The sequence below is a fragment of the Elephantulus edwardii genome, unplaced genomic scaffold (genome assembly GCF_000299155.1).
Source record: "Elephantulus edwardii isolate Elephantulus edwardi_28Jun2011 unplaced genomic scaffold, EleEdw1.0 scaffold00211, whole genome shotgun sequence".
NCBI lineage: Eukaryota > Metazoa > Chordata > Mammalia > Macroscelidea > Macroscelididae > Elephantulus > Elephantulus edwardii.
The window spans coordinates 2,690,225-2,715,980 of record NW_006399961.1 but is presented as its reverse complement, the minus strand read 5'-3'; the positions used below and the strand labels follow the sequence as shown (position 1 = coordinate 2,715,980).

The 25,756-nt window shown below is 37.8% G+C and overlaps 1 protein-coding gene across 1 annotated transcript in view; it reads left to right on the top strand.

Annotated features, from left to right (window-relative positions):
• RIC8B (RIC8 guanine nucleotide exchange factor B) overlaps positions 1-25,756 on the top strand; it is a 154,035-nt gene that overhangs the window by 90,725 nt on the left and 37,554 nt on the right. Inside the window, exons 5-7 of the mRNA XM_006897539.1 lie at positions 9,144-9,372; positions 10,052-10,147; positions 16,205-16,349. Coding sequence (XP_006897601.1) covers positions 9,144-9,372; positions 10,052-10,147; positions 16,205-16,349 — 470 coding nt within the window. The remainder of the gene's footprint in view (positions 1-9,143; positions 9,373-10,051; positions 10,148-16,204; positions 16,350-25,756) is intronic.

Below are 25,756 nucleotides of genomic sequence, written 5' to 3'. Positions count from 1 at the left end.
AGCTCCTCAAAGGAGCTCTGGTGGTCTAGTGGCAAGAAGCTGCACTGCAATCCCAGAGGTACACAGTTCGAATCCACCAGATCCAATTTGACAGTACACACACAAAAAATAAAACTCCTCTAAAGACTTCTCTTTTTCCTCTTCTGTTCTCTCTTGACTCTAGTCCATTAAAGCTTTAGTTCTACCCATACCACAGTTGCTATTGGTATTGCCTTCTGTTACACCTTTAAAAACCTGTTCTACCCAAAATAAAACTTTAGCCCTCCCTGAAAAACCTCTTTCCCTGCATGTTTCTCAGCTCAGTTTAGCTAGCTTTCTATTTGTTGAGGCTAGAACTTGAAATTCACTTTATTCCTTTCTTATATTCCACAGTTGTCTCAGGAAATCTTGTTGACTCTACCTTCATAAAGTAGACCCAAATCTGATCTCTTCACTCCTGAATTATGATACTATCTTAACGGATTTTTCTTAACCTTTGCTGTCTTACCAACTGTTGTCAGTAGAGTAACCAGATTGATTCTTTCAACCTTAAGTTTCTAAAAAGCCTTACAATGATGCTTCATTTAAGTTTGATTGAAAACCAGAGTTAAAATTAAGATACACTGCAGTACAATTTGGCTCCCCGTTCTCATTGAGCTCAGTTCTGCTCCCCTCCTCGTGCTATAGACAGGTCAGCCTGTTTTCAGACATGCCGCTTCTTTTGCTTTAGGGCTTTTGCTCTGACTATAATGTCTTCCTAGAATATTTTTTTTTCTCCACATACTTACATGGCTCATCTTTAACCTCCTTTAAATCTTTGCCCAAGTAATATTATTTCAAAATGTGCAGCCTGTCGTAACCATCCTGTTTAAAATTGGCACCCGTATGCCCTGTCTTGAGAGCTCTGATGGCGTAAGGATGCCTACCCAAATGCAGGTGGTTTGAATATCCATCAGGTGCTCCATGGGAGAAGGGCTATCTCCTCCTCTGTCATTTACGGCATCTGAAAATCCACTAGAGGTTCCTTCTATATCCCCCCAGAGCGTACTATTTAATGCTCTTATTTATCTTGTATCATTTTCCCCCTAAGAATATTTAGAAAATTGGTAAAGTTAACATAGGTAAATATTTTGTACACCTGCCTTTTATTATTTCCTGATGCCTTTAATTTTGTATGTGATTTGAGTGAAATTTACAAAGAAAATTGATTTTCCGTTCACTAATTTGCACAGTTTGCTTTATAACATTATTTACATTACTCAGTGTAACTACATTGAACTACTTCTTAAATGTGATTTTTTTTTAAATTTCTTTTTATTATTTATTTCAATGAAAATTTACAGAGACTTTGGATTTCCATCCATTCATTGTTGCACTTTTCTCCCTGCCACCTCCCCCCAGTACATGCCCCTCTTTGAAAATTAAAAGAAAGATTCTTTTATTGTTTTATAATCCTTCCCCCCAGGTCTGCTTCACTATGTAGCCTTCACTCTGGACTCCCATCATAAGAAAAATACCTAATCACATATCCCTTTAAAACAATTTTATCCCTTATCTGTTCCAATGAAGTATACATTATTTATCCCATCTTTCTGTCTCCCCCAAATCCTGAAGTCAGTCCTGTTCCACAACAGTGGCACCATGCAGTATTCTGAGATACTTCATTCAGCATAATGTCCTCCAGGGTCAATCATTTTGAATAATATTGCATGTGTTTCTTGTTTTTCAATGCAGCGTAGTATTCCATTGTGTGAATATACCACATCTTCTCTATCCATTCGTTTGTTGATGGGCACTTAGGTTGTTTCCAACTCCTTGCTATTGTGAACAAAGCCATGATAAGCATGGGTGGGCATATATCTGCTTGGGTGTCAATTATGGTCTCTTTAGGGTATATACCCAGTAGTGGAATTGCTGGATCAAATGGTATCTCTATTTGCAACTTTTTGAGAAAGCTCCGTACCATTTTACACTTCCATCAACAGTGAATAAGGGTTCCGGTTTCTCCACAACCTCGCCAGCATTTGTTGCTTGCTGTTCTTTTAAATTTTGCTGTTTTGACTGGGATGAAATTATATCTCATAGCTGTTTTGATTTGCTCTTTTAGAGGTAGGGATTTTGAACATTTCTTCATGTGCTTCTCGGCCATCTGAATGTCTTCTTTGGTGAAGTGTCTGCCCATTTTTTCAGTTGGATTATTTACCTTTATCTTGTTATACTATAAATGTGGTTCTTGTTTTCATTGATCCTTCTATCCTATCTCTCCCTTCTTGCCTCCTGTGCTTTATCTTTCAGTGGTGCCCTTTTGACTTTCTATGGTTGGTTATTCTAAGATTTGAGTGCTTTTCTGGACTTAGCACTCATCTTAGGTTGTTTTTGTTGTTAGGTACCATCAACAACATCAAGTCAGCATTGGCTGATTGTCTAACAGGATGAAGCCCTGCCCAACTCTGTGCTGTCCTCAGTCTCTTCTGTGTTGCCAGAGTCACTGTGTTGAGCCTTGTGGTTACACATTATCCCATCCTTCACATGCAGAGGAAACAGTTGAAAATACCATGGCTTGCTTCAGGTGTTCCTTAGTCTTTAAGCTGGCATCCTAGCTCTTTAGCCCTTTGGAAAGGTGTTTGACAGCAGAGTTTCCCAATGCAGTACATCCTTTGACTGCTTGACTGTTAGCCCATGAGTGTTGTTTATGGATCCAAGTGAAAGGAAATTGTGGACAATGTCAATCTTTTCTCCATCTATAATAATTTTACCTCTTGGTCCAGCAGTGGGAATTTTTGTTTACTTGATGTTGAGATGTAATCCATATTGAAGGCACTTGTTTGGTTGAAAATTAAGCACCAGGTAAATCTGGCGTATTAAATTAATTTGAAAAATTTTGGAAAAGTAGGCAACTAGAGGAAATTTGGTCTCAGAGGTTCAACTAGTCTTTTCTGAACTAGTAAGCCTGCCCTTTTTGGTTATTAGTTTTGTTCCGTATCTTCCTCTACGCAGGATCTTCCACTGTGATTCACTCTAAAGTGGTCCACTGAGGTAGCTGGTCACCGTCTAGTTCTTCCAGCCTCTGTATCATGGACGTTGAGGCTTGTATGTCCGTGAATTCTGTGGACTAATTGTTTCAGTGCCTCTTCAGTGGCATTGTGCTCATCAGCCCCTTCCTATACATTACCTCCTTTTATGCATTTATCACATATTTGATATCTGTTTATTGGGGAGATCTGGTGATGTGATCCTATTAACCCAAAGGTCTGGCAGTTGTATTCACTAGCCACCCCTTCTCTAACAATTTGTAATAATGTAATTTATTCTCTGCCAATTGTGCATATTCAGTTGTGTTTGATGCCATAGATTAAGCCCTTGAGTTTGCCCCTATTTTCTCTGATGATTTTTATAGTTTTAGGTTTTACATTTAGGTTCTTGAATGTGTTCTGAGGTATGGCTTGTTTTCATTGTCTGCAGATAGTTTTGGCAACACCATTCATTTAAAGAAACTATCTTTTTTGCATTTAATGTATTTTTTTTTCTCCTTTTCAAAGATCAGCTAAGTTAGATGGGCTTACTTTTGGGTTCTCAATTCAATTCCATTGGTCTACTTATCTCTCATTGTACTAGTACCATGCTGTTTTGACTACTGTGGCTTTGTAGTAGGTTTTGAAATCAGGAAATGTGAGATCCCTCCTCCTTAAGTTTTCTTCTTTGGTATCACTTTGCTTCTTAAAGTCTGTTTCCTTCCATATTAAAGTTCCAAGTATACTTATTGCCGTTGAGTCAAACCAATTCATAACTGACCTTCTTGGTTTTCAGAGGCTGTTAATTTCTTTATCCATCTCTTTTAAAAAGATGATGGGTTCTTGATCAGATTGCATTATATCTGTAGATGACTGTTAGTATTGACATTTTTAGTGTTAAGTCTTCCAGTCTATGGACATGGTATAGTCCTCCATTTATGTAGGTCTTTTTTCGTTTGTTGTAGTAATGTTTTATGATTTTCTTTGTACAGGTCTTCTGTGTCTTTGGTAAGGTTTATTCCTAAGGATTTCATCCTTTGCGTGGTTATTGTAAAATGGTGTTGTTTCCTTAATTCGTTTTCAAAGTTCTCTGGAACTTTTCTTTTTTTTCCCTTTTTCAAAGGTATCTTGACTATTGTAGAACTCATATGGCATATTGATTCACTATGCTGAATCTCTGAATTAGTACAGTGATTTTATAACTGAATAAAATTGAGGTTTTCTGGATAGATACAGAGCATGATATAATTTGCACCTAGTGTTTGTTTTACTATTTCTTTGCCAATTTGAATGCCTTTGACTTACTACCTTCTCACTGAGGACGCTCCTTTTCTCCATCTCTGAATTCCCATTGACCATGACACAGTATTTTATGCTGTGACGTGATTACTTGACAGATGTTTGTAAAAACGACCAGTCTGCAGTATGTACTTGGTGCTAACTCAGTTGTCTTAAAGCAACATGTTTTTTACTAGTTTATTCTGATCTTCCTGATGATTAGTGCAAGTTCACATTTTCCTGCACTTCCTATCTTTTAGGAATTAATTACAGTAACTATATGAATACAGTAGTTTTCTAGAAAATAATGATGATCCATATGGCATTCAGAACCATTATCTGGCTATAGTATTGCAGCTTATTTGAGAGAATGGCGCCCTCCTGGGGCCGTGTAATGTGGCAGCAGGCTCATTTTCTTTGGTTCAGAACAAATTCTAAAGAATGTTTTAGTGCAGCTACAGGCAGAGATTTGCAGGTCATTATTATTTTTTAAATATTACAAAGGCCATTCTCCTTAGAACATGAAAGAATAAAAGAAAGGATTTTTCATTTATTTTTCTAGTTAGTCAGAATAGAGATAAAAACTTCATTTACAGTGTGTTTCAATAAATCATAAGTTTAAATATTTCTTTATAAAATTAATAACTGTCTTTGAAAACAAGCCATTCAACAAGCAATTAAATTCTATTTTATCCCTACATATTCCTGTTTCTTTCCTTTTATAAATAAGATAGCCACATGCTCTCTAGTTTATCTGGCCATATAACTTACAGTAATAAACTATGGATTCTACTACCAGATCTTCAGGGAGATCTGGTGACATAGTGCTTAAGGAGTTGTGCTGCCAACCCAAAGGCAGATGGTTTGAATCGTCACCTTCCCCACAGGAGAAAAATGGGCAGTCTCCTCCCATGTGCTTTATTTACTGCCTCTGTAAACCTGCTGGAGGGTCAGCTATGAGTTGGTTCCATCTCAGCGGTACATAAACAACACCCAGATTCTCTAATGGGAGGTGTGGCCTTAACACTAGTCATTCGAGATCTCTGCCTTCATTCAGATCAGATAATACATAAGATGGATTTGGAAACATTTTTATAAAGTTGATAAAGAGTTGTAAACTGCTTTCTTATATTTAGTTGATGTGTTATAGTTTCACCAAAATAAAGACTGTATGCTTTTATAACTACAAAATCTAATACTTAAGGTGAATTAAAATAGGAAAGCTGGTTATAATTCATTCTGGTTATAATTCATTCTATCTTCTTCTCACTTAATTACATTAAAAAACAAAACTTACAAAGTTTTATGAAAATATTTCTTTTTCTGCTGTCTTATTCTCAGTCTGGCATCAGTCACCGTGAACAGTTATGTTGTCCATAGGCTTTGTCAAAGAGGTGTGACATCCAGCTGTCATTTGCCTTGTAGTCCATATGCCAGACCAAACATAACATTTCTCTTCATCAGTGACTGTTTCTAACTTAAAATCTGTATAAGGTTTCCAAAGATGAAGTGACAGGTAGAGCAAGCCAAAGTTCCCTTACATGCACTGAAACCATCAATGTGTGCTTTCAACCACAACTTCTAGCAGAGTCACCTACCCTTTCTTTAGCTGTTAATGTTTCACAGTCACAACTTATGAAGCGGACCTTGAGTTACTTTGCTTCCTTCAGTGATTTGTCAGTGTTGCCACACGGGGTCCAGGAAGGAGCAGCCATTAAACTGGCCTGTGGCTTCATGTGTTTTTTGTTGTTGCTGACTGTTCTCCTATTCTAGACCATATGCTAGAGAATTTTCTCTTCATTTTCTTCACAAAGTTTGCTTAAAACAATGCCTGGTTCATGGCACTTTTTTCAATTGCTGAATTGAATTATGTTTACTTGAACATGGAATTTACATCTAAAAATCATTTAGAGATTGATAAAATTCATATAAATGAACTTTAAACCTGAAAAAATATTTGTAAGCTCCAAATGTAAAGAAGATATATTTGCCCAGAAAGATGTGTTGATAGCTGTGTACCGTTAATATCTCCCTTATTGTCTGTCTTTTCTGTGTCAAAATATTGGGGTATTAAATTGTGCTTAGGCCAGTGATTGATGGGGGGGGATTTTAGATTGTCTTCCCTCTCCCACAACTAACATGGCTTTAATCACGGCATTAAGGAGCTCTAAATAGACCTTGCTTTTGAATCTGCATATCAGGAGGGGGCTGGGAGTGGAGCTGGAGGATGTCATGTCTGGTGATTAATGATCTGGAGGAAGCTGAAAAGGGGAGAGTAATATACACAGTACTTCTCCCCCCTGGGGTAGGAATGCAAACACCATTGTGCAGATCTGTGCATAGTCACTGACTTCCTGGTAGCTGGAGAATTTCATACACTCTCTACCACAAATAAAACTGTCAGGGAAGTGACAGAGCTCAGAAAGCTGGCCTTCCTTACTTAAAAAGAATAGCTCAAACATAGTGAGCCAGAAAATTAATTTTGTATTTGTTTGGAAACCCAGTTGTTAATAAAAGATGAGAAAAGGGGAACTTTTCTTAAAGCCTGAAACTTCCAAATATTTGTTGAACCAAAACTACATTGGGTTTCTTAAATTTACCGAATTCCTAGAAACTACTTACTTTAAATTCTTTTCTTTATAAAGAGAGGACATTCTTGTAACGAAATGAACCATCTTAACTATTCAGTGTGGTCTCTGCTAGATTCAGGCAATCAGTGGACTTTCAACATAGATTTTTTTCTCCCTTTCCTTTTCAGTGAATATATGATATTTAATAGTTCGCAAGGTTTTAAGACAGAAGAAGTAACATACTTTTAACTGTAATAAAGGAATTGCAGATGCTTGAGGTGAAAATTTTTGTTTTAAGTTTGTGGAGAAAGCCTTCTATTGGAAGAGTTTTGATTCTTTCCAAGTAACCAGGAGGAGGGAGGGACTCTGTGTGGGATGGTGACTGTTGGCATAGTATGCTACTACTGACTAAGGGTCCTGTTAGCCAGAGTTTTGCATTTACAGCAATACTGAAAACAGTTTTTACTATGCTGTTAGTTTGTCCAATGATGAGTCATTGGGAAAGACGGAAAGGACTGCATGGTGTCCCCTTTTCTTAGGGTCTTAGAGTCCCCTCTTAGGAGGGTGTCTGGGTGGCCCCAGGAAGCTTGACTATGTAGGTGGTGCATGCAGCACCCAGAGACTCCTAAGTACTCTGCTTTTCCAACTTGTATGTGACCAAGGCTCTTCAGCTCAAAATTGTTAGGGAGTGGAAATCGAGACCAGGAGGGGTCAGGAGATTGAGTATTTGTCAGACATTCGAGCTCAGTAAAATTCCAGAATTGAGTTGAACTAGACTTGAAGACTCTGCCACAGTGAGACCTTATGTGCTCATGGGTGTCAGGCTTCCAGCAGGGTCTCTAGTGGGAAAGATATGTGTTTATTTGGTTTTTTGTTTGGGGTTTTGGTGTTGTTGTGTTTTTTTTTAATTTAGAGTAAATATATTTGGCAAATAAATTCTATTAAAACAGGAACAATAATAACAGCCTCCATTTTTGCATAACGTTTTAGAGACTACATTGCACAGCACTGAGCCAGGTTTTGATCTCTTTGTCTAGTCGCTAGGAATCCAACTTTACATTTAACACTCTATTAAATTTCCATTTAAGACTTTTTTTTCTCTTACTATTATTTAATGTTTTATTTATAAAAGAAAGAAAGGAAATATTCTTAGGGATATAAGCTATACTTCTAGGGGAAAGGAAAGAAAATCTTTGTATTTTATTTCTGGTTTTCTTCATTTCATTTTATCGTATCCCAAATTAAAAGGCACTACTATGGTCCAAATTAAGGAAGCATCAGATAGATTAATCCCTGAATTTGGTTTCCAAGTAGTTAGGCTTTTAGATTACATTTGCCAGAGTTTATTTTTAGTCAGGATGTGGTTATTTTTAGAACGGCTTCTCTGTCACTAGGAAATGTAATGCCTTTCTTTCCAGCGCTGTTTATCAGGAAGTTCTGAGACACAAGCTTAGAAGAGTCTGAAAGCTAAGAACACCATCTCTTCTTTTAGATGAAAGACTGAAATATTGCAGAGGAAAAGTCTGTTACTTGAGAACATGTCCTTTTTTAAACTGTTAACTTCATTTTCATCTCCTGGACACTCAGTAAGGGAACAAGAGTTTTAGAGAATGGCAAAAAGACAGTCTTTGGGTTCCCCCTACTGGTGTAGATACATGCTCATATGTTAGAAGCACATACTCGAACGGATGGAGATTCGAAACAGTTCTACGGCTTTTTAAAAAAGAGATTTAATGATGAAAGAAGAAGAATGGAAATCACTACCTTCTCTGAAAATGTCTAACAAAAAAATGAGATGGCTTTAAGTTTGTGTTTACTACAACTCTAAGGAATAGAATGTAATCCTACAATATTTGGTTTTTAATTGTGTTGCCTCTGTGAAATAAGCTGCTTATATGCTGTACTTCTCAAATGGTTTATGTTGTAATCTAAGGAATAATAGAGTACCAGTGGACCCACAAAAGGGTTTAATCCAAAGGTAGCATTATTGTCATCATAAAATTAAATGTCACTGAAGCTCAGTCATTCCTATTTTAGTGTTTAAGAAAGTGACATGACATCGTGTGATTGTGTCTGTCCATGTAACATCTGTTCTTTCCTATTTGTTATATGTGCACTTGAAACAGTTCTTTATTTTCAACCTATTCAGTAAATGCCAACTAATATTAATGGATCATTTCGGGAAAAAAAAACCAAAACATTTTAATTGACTCCTGAATTCACTTCTGAACTTCTTATTATGTTTTCATTTTAAAGGACTAGCCAGTCAAATTAAAATATTGTCTGTTTTTAAATTGCTTTTCAGCAATGCAGTCAACCTTTTAAGCAATGTTCCGGTCTCTTGTTTGGATGTCCTCATTTGTCCATTAACCCATGAAGAAACAGCCCAAGAGGCAACAACGTTAGATGAACTGCCCAGTGATAAAACAGCTGAGAAAGAAACTGTTTTGGAAAATAATACCATGGCATACAATGGTATGAATATGGAGGCCATTCATGTTTTACTCAATTTTATGGAAAAGAGAATAGACAAGGTAAGACTGATAATTAGATGGAGAGGTTGGGAAGATGTTTGTAATGAATGTAAATGTGCCACTCATACAAATACCCACCACAGAACATGGCTTTCTAACCTAAGCTTTTCATGACTGACTTCTAGCATTTGTAGCACCTGCTACAACAAAGTGAATTTATTTGTTTAATCATGAAAATTTTATTGATAAAACACCAAAATTATGGCTTCTTTCTGAAAAATTAGTTACTATTTCATTTAGGTACTTTGAAAGTCCTAGAAGTCACACCTACCCTCAAAGTACTTTCAGTAATACCTACAAGACATTAACCTTCCATTTTTTGTGGGTGACTTATTTTCTGTAATGTGTCACTTGGTTGCTCATGTAGGTATATTAAAAGGTAGGTTAGCATGGGTGGATCACTGAAATCTTTGCCTCATTAAAACTATGTATTGACGAATAGTATGAGCCCTAGAAAATAATAAGAAAATCTATGAGACAAAAATAAGGACTAACATGAAAATCACTAACTAGATGGAAATAATATAGAGGAAATAATTCTTAAAAGTTTGTAAAGCCTTGGTTAATAAGCCACCTCCCAGTCCCCCCAGAAAAGCACATCAATAGACCATTTTACATGGAGGGAAATACTACTACTGTTAGATACTCAACAAATAAGCATGACTGATTTTCTTTACAGGGAAGCAGCTATAGAGAGGGTCTTACTCCAGTTCTCAGCTTATTAACTGAATGTTCCCGAGCACATCGAAACATCAGAAAATTTCTCAAAGATCAGGTAACTAATGATTGCACATTGCATCTTAATCTTTTTATAAGTATCTCTTTTTTTTTCTTTTAAGAAAAATTGGTTTGAATTCTTGTAGTTGTTTTCTTTCAGAAAAGTTTATTATAATCTTTGAAGTCTTTCTAATCAAGAAATGAATAATTTTGGATATTTTTAAGTTATTCATTCAACAAGTGTTACTTTGAAAATCTACAATATGCTTTTTCTGCTTATTTTTTAAAACCTTTTATTTTTTTATAAAAATATATTGAAGGATAAAGATTAAACAAGTAGTCATATATATAAATTAAGGTATATATAGTTTAAAATAGTAGTTAAGTGTTTTGAAGAAAGTTAAAAGAGGGGAAAGGAAGATTTAGGAGGGTAGCAGATCAGTATGAAAGGTGGCATTTGAGTAAAAAATAGAACAAATAAAGGGAACCCTGAGAATATCTGGAAGAAAAATTTATTAGAAAAAAATGCAGAATAGCTGAGATGACAGGATGCTTTAATTTGTTTAAGGAAAAAGACCAGTGTAGCTAAACAACACTGTATAAATGGTGGAGTAGTAGATGAACTAAGAGAGATAAGCAAGCAATGGCTTACTATTGTGTGGGATTTTTGCTTCTCTTCTAAACAACATAGGAACCTGGTTATGCCTTGATTACATAAATCAGTCTGATGGACAGTAGAGAGTGTGAGTGGATTCAAGAAAACCAGTTAGAAACGACTACAGTGGCCGAAGGCAGATTATGAAGAATTGAAGTATTACAGTAGTGGATGGAGTTCATGGTTTGGGGTGTATTTTGACGGTAGACCTTGTAGACTTGCTGCTGTATTGAGATACAAATTGAGGAAGAAAGAAAAGACTCAAAGATGACTTTTTACTTTAAACTCTTAAATTATACCCTAAATTTCAAATCTAAAGCTTTATTATTTAACTATAACTGAAACTGATCCCTAAAATCTCAATTTCAAGCCCCACTTCTGCCCTCTTTTCTTTTTCAGTACCCTCAATCCAACACTCTTTAATCCCCACGTAAATAGTCTAACATCCCTGTATTCCCACTCTACCGTCTACACCTGCTTTCGTTAACCTTATGTTCCTGTTTCCCTCCTTAGTCGTTCTGGATTCTATCTGGGATTAATAACTGAAATAATCAATCCTTGACACACATCTTTAACAAGTGGTGTTCTGTCATACATATTCTATCATTCTCACCTGGTAGAATTCAATGATCTGGTTAAATCCCACTTTCTGCATCCTCTGAGCCTCCACCCAAGCATCTAAACATGTTGACAGAGTGTAACATAACTGTATTGACTAGTTTGCTTTTCAGTTAATACCACCAGCCCCAAGTGGACCCTCCGCAAACTCACAACTCCTTTCTCTTCAAACCCTTAATATTTATATCACTTCGCCTCACTCTGACTTGTTGATCTTCTTTCCTTCTACATTGAGAAATTACACTAAGCGTAAACTTCATCTTTCATCTCTTTGCCTCTTGTTACGGCATCCTTTGTCTTCCTCTCTCTTACAGTGGACAAAACAGCCTTGCTCCTGTCTGTGGTCAGTCTCCACTCATGCCCTGGGTGCCATGCTTTCTCACCTTCTCGACCAGTCAGCTCTTGCGTTTGGGTTTTTCTCTCTCTCCCTCTCTCTCCCTCCTGCTGCCTCTCTGTCTCCCCTAAATAATTTTTTAAGATATATTTGATAATTTTTGTCAACGCCCAAACACATCTTACATCTTAAAAACAGAAAAAAGTCCCACAAGAAGCTGCACTGCAATTCCAGAGGTACACAGTTTGTATCCACCAGACATCCTGCTGGAGAAGGAGGGACCATCTCCTCCTGTACCAGTCAAATTTGATTTGACAGTACATGTACACACACACACACGCACAAAATAAATGAATGAATGAATGAAATTTAAAAAACAAACAAACACAAAAGCCCCTTAGCCCTATTTCTCTGCTCTTCTTTATCTAGTATTCCTCAGGAGAGTTTTCTCTACATTGAGGAAAATACTGATCTTGTATATTAGTTTTCCCCTCCTTTGATTATCTCCTGAACTCTTCATAGCTGTTTCATACTTTCTACATAATACTTTCCTTAGTTTTCTAGGACACAATAGGGAATGTCTTTTTAGCTCACTCTTCCTCCTTTTCCCATCCCCAATATCTGGGTGCCCTAAGTGTCAAGACTCACTCTTTGCCTCTGTTTCAGTGTCTTTAGTGATTTTGCTCAGCTGTTAATGGTTTTGAGAACTTTCTTAATGCCTTTACCTCCCAAATTTATATTTCCATCTTGGACCTACCCCCTGAGTTCCAGACTTTATAACTGTCTGCCTACTCATCACTTCCGCTTGGATGCCTGATAGTCACCTTAAGCTTAATACATTCCAAACTCACTTAATCCCTCATTCCAACCTATTCTTTTTGTTTACACATTCTAATACACAGTACTACTGTTTCCCTAACTGTTAATTTATCTTCTTTTTAAAATTTCCCTAGTAAGTTAATCAGGTTCATTTTTCCTTCTGTGTTCAGGGTTTATTAAGCACTTTACTGTGTGCAGAACATGCCGTAGATACTTCTGATAAGAAATAATTTGAAATTAGGAACTTGGGAACGTACAGTCTGTTGGGAGAATATATTGTTGCTGTTATTGGGTGCTGCCAACCACAACTCATAGCAACCCTCTGAGCAGCAGATTAAAACCTTGTCCTGTCCTGAACCATCCTCACACTCTCCCCCGTGCTCAAGCCCATTGTTGGAATCGTTATGTCAATCCATTGTTTTGAAAGTCTTCCTTCCCCCGCCCCAACTTTCTACTTTTCTGAACATGCTGTTTTCTAAGGCCTGGAACCTCCTGATAAGACATCCAAGGTATGTGAGAGGAAGGAACACCCTGATTGTACTTCTCCAAGACAGATTTGTTTTATTCTTTTGGTAGTTCATGGGATATATTCAGTACTTTTCAACAACATCACAATTCAAAAGCATCAGTTCTTCTTTGGTTTGGTTTATTCAGTGTCCAGCTTTCACATGCATATGAAGCAACTGAAAATACCATGGCTTGAGTCAGGCTCACCTTAAGTCTTTAAATTCACATCTTTGCTCTTTGACACTTTTGGGGAGTGGGGGGCACTCTGGTCCTTGACAGCAGATTTTCCCACTCATAAAAGCATGGATAATTATTTCCACAAAGTAATTTACTTTTTAGGTAAATTAAGGTCATTTCTAAGTTTAATTCTTTTTAAATGTTCCTTGCAAACGCTTAAGCACTTGGGTGGTAACTGAGAGGTCCCAGCCTTGAAGCCTGTATGGAACTGTGTGCTCTGCACATTAGTCTCCATGAGTCTGGGTCAACTTGACAGCAATTAACAAAAGTCACCTTAAAGAGGCAGAGTTGATGAAAAGTCAAAATACTTAAGAGTTCCAAGTTCAACTAGACTGGCTATATCTTACGGAAATAGAAACTTACTTAGGAAAAACCTTTTTCATACAAAGCTAGTTACCATACAGTATGTAGATGAAGAAGGTTGTGACACCCACTCCCTGTTCTCAAGAAACACTATAGTAAACATAGTATGTTCATGACTAACTAATAATACAAGTGTACAGAAGGAAACTTTCTTTTACTGAAGAGGGTGAACCATAGATTGATGACCAAGAAAGACATAAAGTGTAACAGAGTATTAACTTTGATAATAGTGTTATTTCAGTCCTGGCTGGTTATTGTATTCTTTAGTGAAAACCTTATTAAACCCATTTCATGTTTACCCAGATGAAATTAGTCATAAATTTTCAGGATTTGGGCAGGTAGAGAAGAGAACTAAAAATTAGGCCTACTGCCATCAAGTTGATCCTAACAGATAGTGACTTGAAGACTAGAAGGCACTTGATAAATACTACATGAAACAGTTTTGCAGAAATAGTTTTGTTTTGCAGTTATCATGTATTTATTGAACACTTGGAGTAGTATGCCAGACACAGAAAATGAGTAGTAAACAAAAAGTTCCCTGCCTCCAAAGAGCTTACTATTGTGAAAAGACAGATCATAAGCAAATAAATCCCCTTTGTCCATTGGTAATGGGTGCTTCGAGGAAGATAAAAGTGAAGAGTAAAGGGGTTAAGACCAAAAATGCAGATAGTTAAGCAAGAAGAATAGTAGAAATAAAGTCAGAAAAAGTCACAGGGAACTAAATTTCATGGGAGCCTTGTGAGATACTTAACCTTGTATTTCACTATGACTGAAATGAGAAGCTATGGAACTTAAAAGACTTTGAGAAGAAATGACATAATTTGACATTCAGAGGATCTATAGGGAGAGCACAGAGGAGACTAAAATAGTCTAGGTGAGACTCATGGGTAGTGTGGACTTGGTAATACTAAGGAGGCAGCGAGCTCTGGAGGCCTACTGGGTAAGGAGTTGTGCTGCCACTCCAAATGCAGGCAGTTCAAATCCACTAGATGCTGGGCAGTTTGAAAATACAGACCATTTACTCCCCTGTGATTTACAGCTTCTGAAAACCCACCAGGAGAGTCAGCCACTAGTTGGCTCCAATTTGATGACAAAGATGAGTTGAGCTGAGAGTGAAAAAGTATTAGATTCTAGGCAAATTTCAAAGATTAAAAGCGTGATATCCCTCTCCAGTGACTTGTTCCTCCTTGCACCATACCCAAAAGTATGTCAGATGAAGCCTCAGAATCCTCGCCTCCAAGGAGCAAACTGGCTTCACCCTCTTATTTCCAGATCTTTGCTATTATGACTAGTGCTGCAATAAATATGTAAAGGGGGGGAGGGACAGGGAGTTAACTAAAGGGGTTAAAATGTGTAACAGTGAATGAATGAAAAGCTAACTTCTCTGTAAATGTTTGTTAAAATCACAACTAAAAGTTTTATTTTTTTAAAAAAAGAATCTTAGGGCATGTTAAATTTGAGGTGCTTATAGGTGACTCTCAACAAGATGGATTGACAAAATGCAGTAATGGGTTTGAGCCCTACAGAGAGTGTAAGAAGGATGCAGGATTGAATAGTATTTCATACTGTTGATACATAAGTCAGAGTAGACTCAGTGGAACCTAACAATAACAGAAGTCTGGAGATCAGAAATGTAATCAAGAAATTATAACTGAGTCATATCAACTATATATTAAGCCATAAAATTAGATGAGATCACCAGTGGAGTGAAAATAATGATGAAAAGTTGCCTAACAACTGAACCCCTGAATATGCTAACAGTTAGAAATCAGAAAGACCAAGGGAATTGACAAAAGAGATAGGCACAAAGCAACTAATGAAATAGGAAAAGAACCAGAAGTCTAGGTAAATGGAATAGTAAGTGAGTGAATGAGAGAGTGATAAACAGACTTGAAGCAAGTTACATATCTCCTCTGAGCATTTGTGTATAAACGGGAGATTCTATCCATGTGATCTACTTTATAGCAATACAGATTATAGACAATACATGTAAACCATATATTCCGGCAATTGTTCTCATTATGAGTTATTGATAATATTTCAACTCTCCAACCTGAGGTAAAATAATAGAACTGTCCAGTAGGGTTTTCTTAAGCATATAATGGTTGTCATCTTCTTCTCCTGCAGAGCTGTTGAGTGTTTTCAAACTATAGACCTTTCACTTAGCTGCCAAAAATTGAACTACTGCGTTTAGAAAGTAAACCTGTTGCCATGATTTAATCCACCAGCCCTTCTGTGGGAGAAGGATGAACAGTGTTCTCCTAAGCAATTTACTGCTCTGAAAACTCACTAGAAAATCAGCTTTGGGTCATTTCCAACTTGACGTCACAACAATAATTGCCAGAGTTAATTCATGTGTGGTGGTAAAGTGAAGACGATTCTGTTCAAATAAGTATTATTACAGGCATACAATGACATTAATATGTTTTTGCTTGTTTGCTTTTATTTTTTTTAAAAATGTTTTCTGTCTTTCCATTCTTAGACAGCTGAGCCCAAGAGCCATTGCAAGACTGAGCAACATGGTATAATCCTTCATTACTCTGGTACTCAGTTGATGACAGTTCTTGCATTTGTACCTTCAGGTTTTACCACCTTTGAGGGATGTGACGAATCGGCCTGAAGTTGGCTCAACTGTGAGAAATAAGTTGGTGCGCCTCATGACACATGTTGACCTTGGTGTCAAGCAAATTGCTGCTGAATTCCTTTTTGTCCTTTGCAAAGAGAGAGGTAAGTTAAATTCTCTTTGCCTTCTACTTTTTTATCTTTCTTAGGAAATTTATCCCTATATAATAGCCATCTCATTTTATTCTTGTAAGAGGGATAAAAAGAATATATAAATTAATATCAAAGTATTTTCTAAATTTTTCTGAGTTCAGTGATGCAAAGAGATACACCAGACATACTCACATTCAGATATTGGCTTATGTAGCCTTAACCAAGACTACTTAGTCTTGATAAATCAGAGCATGGGACTGTTAGACAAATTTGCTTAAGTAGTTCAGTTGTTACTTATTTTTTTAAATTGGTTTGCATATAATCATTGGAATAGCATGTTTTATACATGAACTTTGTGTTTTATACAACCATTCATGTACATTTTGTTTCATTCATGTGCATTATATCTTTTATCATCAGTTGCCATTGCTCTGTGCCTGTGTCATCACTCTAGCTTTTCAAATTCCCATTGAACATTTCCCAAATAATTCAGACCCCGTCTTCACCCACCAGCCTCTCTTATCCCAGTGTGTTTCCCCCTTCTTTCCGCTCCTCCTTCTTGCCTTCCTAACACTAACCCTAACCCTAACCCGCTCCTCCTCCTTGCCTTCCCCTTCCCCTTTGGAATATTTGTGCATATTTTATCTGCATATTATATTCAAAGTTATTATGCATGTCTTTGAATATTTATGCATATCTTGCTCAGCTATTCCACTTTTGTCACAGAAGTGGCTTTATGCAATATTTGTCCTTTTTGACTTGACTGAGATATTTCACTCAGCATATAATGCTTTCCAGTCTCTCACAAGGTACATATAGAATTTTATGAAGTCATTGTTCCTAGTGCTGCATTGTTGTTGTTGTTGTTGTTGTTATGTGCCGTCGAGTCGTTTTCGACTCATAGCGACCCTATGCACAACAGCCCTAAACCCTGCTCTATCCTGCGCCAACCGCACTGCCTCTGACACACCCATCCCGATTACCTCAGTCACTGAATCAATCCATCTCATAGAGGGTCTTTCTCTCCTGCGCTGTCCCTGCACCCTGCCAAGCATGATGTCCCTCTTTAAGGACCGGTCTCTCCTGGCAACATGTCCAAAGTATGTCAGACGAAGCCCCAGAATCCTTGCCTCCAAGGAGTAGCTTGGTTTAATCCTCTCCAAGATGAATCTGTTTGTTTTCCTGGCAGTCCATGATACATTCAGTACTCTTCTCCAGCACCACAGCTCAAACGCATCCACTCTCCTTCTGTCCTCCCTAGTCATTGTCCAACTCTCTGATGCATAACAAGCGATTGCAAATACCATGGCCCGTATCAGGCGCACCTTAGTCTCCAGAGAGACACCGTTGCTCCTGAGTACTTTAGAGAGGCCGCTAACAGCAGACTTTCCCATCGCGATGCGCTTTTTGATTTCCTGACTGCTGTTGCCAAGAATGTTGACTGTGGAGCCGAGCAAACTGAAGCTGTGAACAATCTCAATCTCTTTTCCATCCATCCTGACGCTGCCAATTGGTCCAGTGGTGAGAATCTTTGTCTTCTTGACATTGAGTCCATACTGAAGGCTGCAGTCCTTGACCCTTTGCAGCAAGTGCATGAGGTCCTCCTCAGTTTCAGCAAGCATGGTTGTGTCATCTGCATAACGCAGATTGTTAATAGATCTTCCACCAATCCTGATGCCACAATTCTCCTCATAGAGCCCAGCCTCTCGGATAATCTGCTCTGCATACATGTTGAAAAGGTATGGAGACAGGATGCATCCCTGGAGTATACCCTTCCCAATTTTGAACCATGCAGTGTTACCCTGCTCTGTTCTGACTACTGCCTCTTGGTCCAAGTATAGGTTTTGCATTAGCACAATTAAATGTTCTGGGATTCCCATTCTTCTCAGAGTCAGCCACAGTTTGTTATGATCCACACAGTCAAATGCCTTTGCATAATCAATGAAACACAGATAGACATTCTTCTGGTATTCTCTGCTTTCAGCCAAGATCCATCTAACATCAGCAACAATATCCCTAGTGCCACGACCCCTTCTAAACCCTGCCTGGACTTCTGGCAGTTCTCTGCTGATGAGCTGTTCTAATCGTTTTTGGATAATCTTCAGTAGAATCTTGCTTGCATGTGAAATCAATGACACTGTTCTGTAGTTTCCACACTCAGTTGGGTCACCTTTCTTTGGAATGGGAACAAATATAGATCTCTTCCAGTCAGTTGGCCAAGTGGTTGTTCTCCAGATTTCTTGGCACAACTTGGTGAGCACATCCAGGGCAACATCTGTTATCTGAAATACTTCAATTGGTATACCATCCATTCCTGGGGCCTTATTTTTTGCTATTTCCTTCAAAGCAGCTTGAAATTCTTCCTTCATCACCATAGGCTCTTGCTCATATATTATTTCTTTAAATTCCTCTGTAGACCCAGCTTATTCCATTGCTAGGAATATACCCCAAGGAAATAAAAAATGAGACACAAAAGGAGATATGTGCACCTATGTTCACAGCAGCATTTTTCACAACAGCAAGAAAATGGAAGAGCCCGAATGCCCACCAACACCACCACCAAACCAACTGACTGAGAACTGACAGTACATTCCTAAAATGGCATTTGTGTCTCATTTTTTGTTTCCTTGGGGTATATTCCTAGCAATGGAATAAGCTGAGTCATATGGGATTTCTGTGTTCAACTTTTTGAGGAAACACTAAACTGCCATCCTTAGTGCTTGTACTATCAGTTGCTACTATTTTGAGAATTAGCAGAGTACTCAGTTATGAATTATCTAAGTTTTTGAAGTGAAACATTTGTTTCATTTCCATGGAAATGAATTTTAGTGTCTTCACTAAATTATTTAGTCAATTGGTATAAAATGTGAGCTGTATATTTATTAGAAATGTTCAAATGATGGCATACTCTATACAGAGCTGTGCCACAAGCCCAAAGTTGACACCTCCCTGTAGGTTCAAACTCACCAGAGGGTCCGAAGGAGTAAGGTTGTAGTCTCCTCCTGCACAGATTGCAGTCTCCAAAGACTCACTGGAGGGTCAGCTTAGATTAGGTTAGCTTTTGTGATTTTTGACATAGTAAAATAGGGTAGAGATATACTCTAAAAATACCTCTTTTACAATGACATAACTGCTCTAGATAGCATTATATATACACACGCACATTGGAAAGGTTCTTCCTTGCTTGGAATGGGACATCATGCTTTGAAAGGTGGAGGGTCAGCAAAAGAGGGTTAGAACCTGAACGAAATGAATTGATATAGTTGCTGTGGCAATGGCCTCCAGTGTGTTGGGGATGATGAGGATGGTGTAGGACAGGACAGGGTTCACATCTGTTGATCATAGAGTCTCTATGAGTCATCCTCAACTCAGCGGCACTTTGTAACCTAACATAAATATATTGTGTAGATATTGGTAATTTTCTTCTGAGCTTTTTGTTTGTTGTTATGTGCCATCGAGTCGCTTGCGACTCATAGCGACCCTATGTACAAGAGCCCTAAACTCTGCTCTGTCCTGTGCCAATCACACTGTCTCTGACACTCCCATCCCAATTATCCCAGTCACTGAATCAATCCACCTCATAGAGGGCCTTCCTCTCCTGCACTGCCCCTCCACCCTGCCAAGCATGATGTCCCTCTTTAAGGACCGGTCTCTCCTCACAACATGTCCAAAGTATGTTAGACGGAGCCTCAGAATCCTTGCCTCCAAGGAGCCACCCGGTTTAACCCTTTCCAGAACAAATCTGTTTGTTTTCCTAGCAGTCCATGGTATTCTCAATACTCTTCTCCAGCACCACAGCTCAAAGGCTAGAGCTGTTAATTGAAAACATTTCTTAAAATGGTATTTATTATTTGCTCTACAAAAGGCAAGTTCTTTTGACTATATTATTCACATAATTTCCTCACCTATGTCTTTTTTTTATCTCCTAGTTTATAAATATGCTTGATGGTCTCATCTAAGATGATTTCACATTCCACTTTTTAAAAGTATCAAACTTTGCAGCATAAATTTAGAGGTAGAAAAGTCCACTCATTTCTCTTAAAAATCATAAGTCAGTTAAATTCTCTAAGTGTCATTCTTGACTTTTTTTATCCAACCACTTCAGTGCTTGTTAGATGAGACATTAGCAAGGTAGTATAATCATGATAACAATTGTGATAACGTAGCTGTTAGCTATCATATGCCTTGCAATCTATCCATGAGCTCATTTAATTCTCATTGGGTCTCTCAGATTATTACTGTTTCTATTTTATAAATTAAGTAGGTGGGTTCCTGAGAGCCTTTCAGTAGCTTAGACAGTGTCACAGAACTGCTTGGGGCAGGGTTCAGAATTTGAGTCCTATCTTCTTTCCATTTAACCTTACTGCCTCTGTAATAATTTTCTTCAATTACTGTCATAGACTAGTTTTGTTCACATTTTCATTTAAACCTGTTCTCCTTTTATGATTTATAAAAAAGATTGATTTAACCTCTTGGAATGAAATGGTTAATGCAGTACTTTGAAAAAAAGTAAGTTATTGGATAACTTAAATGGCTTGTTCTGAGATCAGAGATTAGCAATTAAGTGACTTTCTGATGATATAGTATATCGGGAGATGCACTCTGCAAGCCCAAAGGCCACACCAGTGGCTCTGAAGGAGGATGGGCAGGCTCCTCACTGCAGTTTACAGCCTCCAGAACACATTAGAAGGTCAGGGTTGGTTTCAGTGTAAGAGCAGTGAGAATAAGTGAGAGTGATAACACTAAACCGCATGTGTGTGTATCTAGGATTTAGAAAAACGTCAGTGAAACCATACATCAGAAGGTCGTGATAGTAACTTAAGTAACGTGATTACTGATATCTTTTAAACTTTCCTATTTTTTACAGGTTTTTGTTCAGTGAAAATATAGTTTGTGTGTATTTTTTATAAAGGGAGAAAATAAAATTGATTTCTGTTATAATTACGTGTATAAGTATAATCACCTCATTAGTGAATCAGATGTATCAGGGAAGGATGATGCACGTATTTATTACAGATTTTGTTAATATGCTCTTCTTTTGGATTGGTGGCTGTTGTTTCCCTTTGGATCTTAGTACTTGAAATTTTAGTCCTAACTTTGAGCCTGTATTAATAAAATTATAGAATTTTATACCCCCCTCAATTTGCCTTTGGAATTTGGTATATAATCAGCTGTTTTCCTTTCTAATTTGGTTCTAAGTTTATTCTTCTGGAATAAAAATTTCTTCATTCAGTAAATACTTCTTGAACTTGGCCCCGCAAATACAGGACAATAAAAGAGGTCTCTGCTCTTTTATTATTTACATTCAAAGGTCACAGACGCAAATATATATATATATAGCAGCCACTGTTACAATAAAAGTCAATCAAGTAAACTGGACCGTAGATGCTAAATGGAAATGGACCCTGACCCTTAGCTCACTGTTAAAGAAACAGGATGACGTGGGGGAAATGGGACCTGGACAGAGGAGTATAGCTGCTGTTAACTCCTGCTCGTTGTTTCCACTAAAGAGCACATAGCCAGTGATGCCATATCTTGAAAATTTTCCAGAGAATCCAGGAATCTAGATTTTTATATTAAGTCTTCCAATATTCAAATATTATATTTAAATTTAAAATTTTCTGGCATATGCGTTCGTATGTGACTATGAAGAGCTCTCATGGCCTCGTGGTAAGAAGCTGCACTGCAAACCCAAAGGCACATGGTTTAAAATCTGCTAGTTAGTCTGTCCCTAGGAGAAGGGTGGGCAGTCTATCCAGACACATATATGGGGACAATAGAAATAAGAACTGCAACGTGTGAGTGTGTCTGTACACACAGTTTATTTCAATTTAGAGATCCTCATCTTGCAACCTCTTTTCATTAGGTCATCCATTGATTATAACCTCTTTGAATAGCTCAGAAGCTAAGTAATGATTTTAGTGTGTAAGTGATAAAAAAAATCAGATAAATATCAATTTTTAGAGTGGCTAAACTTCCCATTTAGGAATGAATGACACTGAATTTGAAAGTGTAGTCGGTTAGAGTCAAGTCAGACCACCAAATAGAGACAGCTTGTTGCCCCTCAAGTTGACTTAGGAACACAGAGACTAGATTAAAAAGGAAGTTTTGAGATACAAAGGGCCACATTTATGGTTGGTTTGATACAGAAAGAACTCTCTCATTCTTTTAAATACCCATCTGTCCCAGGACAAACCAAGTCTAATCAATAGTGGCCTACAGGCTAACTTTTGCTGGTGCTACTAACTTCTTATTTTGGGCCTTGCCATAACTAAATTTATATATCTTTTCTGAAAATTGTATACTTTCTATAGAGGACTTGAAAGACTGACCTTATTTAATTTAAGGAAAAGAAAATTATTTATGAAATAATTCCCTACCTCAAAGAGTTGGGGATTTTGGAGGACAGGAAGTTGTTTTTTCTTCTGACACATTAATTTCAAATACATGTTAGACGTAGAGGTGGAGAATGAATAGCAGAGATTAAAAAAGAAAAAGGCTTGAACTCCCTCAGTACATAGTTATACACTTAGAAACTTTAGTCTCCTTCATTTTAGTCTTGGAAAATTCAGTGCCTCCTTAATCTGGGACTAAATAATCTCTCTGTACAGTTGAGTTTGTCTTTTCCTGTCTTCGCAGAAATGGAGCTCCTTCAGTTGCTATACTGTTATACTCTTCCTGCACACTTTGCTCTGCTTATGCGCACATGTGTCGTTTAAAATGCTGTACATAGTGCATAGTTAAAATCAGGAAAGGTGTATGTCAGAGTTGAATCCTCTCTCCATACCTAATACCTGTTCAGTCTGCATGCTTAGCAAAACATTTGTGAAGCTGGACTATATGAAGAAGAATGTGGCATCAAGATTAGAGGAAGACTCCTCAGCAACTTGCATTATACAGGTGATACAACCTAGCTTGCTGAAAGTGAAGAAAACTTGAAGCATGTACTGCAGAAGATAAAACACTACAGCTTTTAATATGTGTTACATGTCAAAATCAAGAAAAGAAAATCCTGACTACTGGACCAATACGCAGCATCATAATAAATGAGAAGATATTGAAGTTGTCCATGAGTTCATTTTACTTTGGATCTACAACCAGTACTCATGGTAGCAGTTTTCAAGAAATCCAAAGATGTGTTTTGCATTGGGGAAATCTGTTGCCATGGACTTATCCAAAGTTCTAAAGAGCAAGGACGTCATCTTAAAGACTAAGGTGAACCTGATACAAGTCATGGTATTTCAGTAGCTTCATATGCATCTGAAAGTTACACAGTGTATTATGGTGACAGAAGAGTTGATGTCTTTACATTGTGGTTTTGGTGAAGAATATTGAATACAGACTACCGAAAGAACAGATCTGTCTTGAGGGAAGTACAGCCAGACTGCTCCTTAGCGGCAAGGATATGAAACTTCTCTCATACACTTTTGTCATTTTTTCAGGAGGAATTAGTCCTTGGGGGGAAAGTTAAAAAGGATCAAGGAAATAGAGAAAGACCCTCACTGAGATAGATGAACTTACGCAGTGACAACCACAATCGGCTTGAGCATGACAAACATCATGGGAATGGTGCCGGATAGGACAAGGTTCAGATCTGTAGTTTACAGGGTTGCTGTGAGTCATGGTTGATTCGATGGCACCTGACAACAGTGGTATAAATAAATGGCAGGTCCTCACCAGTTGTCTTTGGAGTCCTTGCCAGCCTGATCTTCGAGCATACGTCAGATAACGTTCCAGCATTATTCCTAGGGTTTCATGGACCTGTTATTCCAGAAGTGGATAACCAGCCCTGCTTCTTAGACTGCCTTAGTCCAGAGGTTCTGCTGAAAGCTGTCCACTGGTTATATATCCCTCCTGGTATTTAAAATACCAGTAGCATAGCTTCAGGCATTAGAACAGCACATAGACACCATGAAATGGTAAACTGAGAGACAAGTAGAGTCCTTAATGATGTAGATGAAGTAAAGCTTCACTGATTTGGCAAGACTCAAAAGTAAGACGAAACAGGTGCAAAGATCTATTAATAGATAGAACACAGAATGAATGAATTAGGAATCTAGGAAAATTGGAAGTTGTCAGAAATTAAATGTAGATTGAGATCTTGGACCTTAGTGAGCTGAGATGGACTGTCCATATTGATAATTTTTAATTAGATAATCATATGACCTACTGTGCCAGGCATGAGACATTGAAGAGAAATGGGATCACATTCACCATCAAAAAAGAACATTTCATGCTCTGTCTTGAAGTACAGTGCTTTCAGTGATAGGATAATATCCATATGTGTACAAGGAAAAACTGATAATACAACTATTAATCAAATATCTACATCAGACACTAAATCCAAAGATGATGAAATTGATGATTTCTATCAGTCCGAAACCTGACTTGTTCTGAACCAGTCTCACTGACTCCAACACTTCAACCGCATTTGCCCCAGTTACTGTATCAATCCATCTCATTTGAGATCTTCCTCTCCTTCCGAGCATGATGTCCTTCTCCAAGGACCAGTCCCTTTTGGCCTGGTGCCCAGAGTATGTGAGATGGAGCTTCAAAACCCTTGCCTCCAAAACGAAACTTGGTTTCACCCTCTCCAAGATCTATCTATATATTTTCTTGGTGGTCTCTTTTCAGCTTTTTGAGGAAGCACTAGGGTGCCTTCCATAGTGATTGTACAATTTTACATTCCCAACAGCATGTTGTTTGCTGTCCCTTTGAACTGTTATTGTTGGTGGGAACAGTTCTAAAAGCTCTAATAGATGGCATAAATAGACTTCAAAACATAACCAGAAACCTATAACCAGGAAAGAGTAAAGTAGATGAATAGGACCCTCTAAAAATTGAATCCTTACCTATATCAAGTAACTTCTCCAACAGGGAAAAAAAGAAGCCCACAGACAAGGAAAAAAATATTTGACAGTGACTTATCTGATAAGGGACACCTATCCAAAATGTATGGAGATAGGACACATCCCTGGCGTACACCCTTCCCAATTTTGAACCATTCGGTGTTACCTTGCTCTGTTCTAGCAGCTGTCTCTTGGTCCAAGTATAGGTTTCACATTAGCACCATCAAGTGTTCTGGGATTCCCATTCTTCTCAGAGTCAGCCACAGTTTGTTATGATCCACACAAACGCCTTTGCATAATCAACGAAACACAGATAGACATTCTTCTGGTATTCCCCGCTTTCAGCTAAAATCCATCTGGCATTAGCTACAATATTCTTAGTACCATGACCCCTTCTAAACCCAGCCTGGACTTCTGGCAGTTCTCTGCTGATGTGCTGTTCTAATCATTTTTGGAAAATGTTCAGCAGAATCTTGCTTGTATGTGAAATCAATGATACTGTTCTATAGTTTCCACACTCTGTTGGGTCACCTTTCTTTGGCATGGGAACAAATACAGATCTCTTCCAGT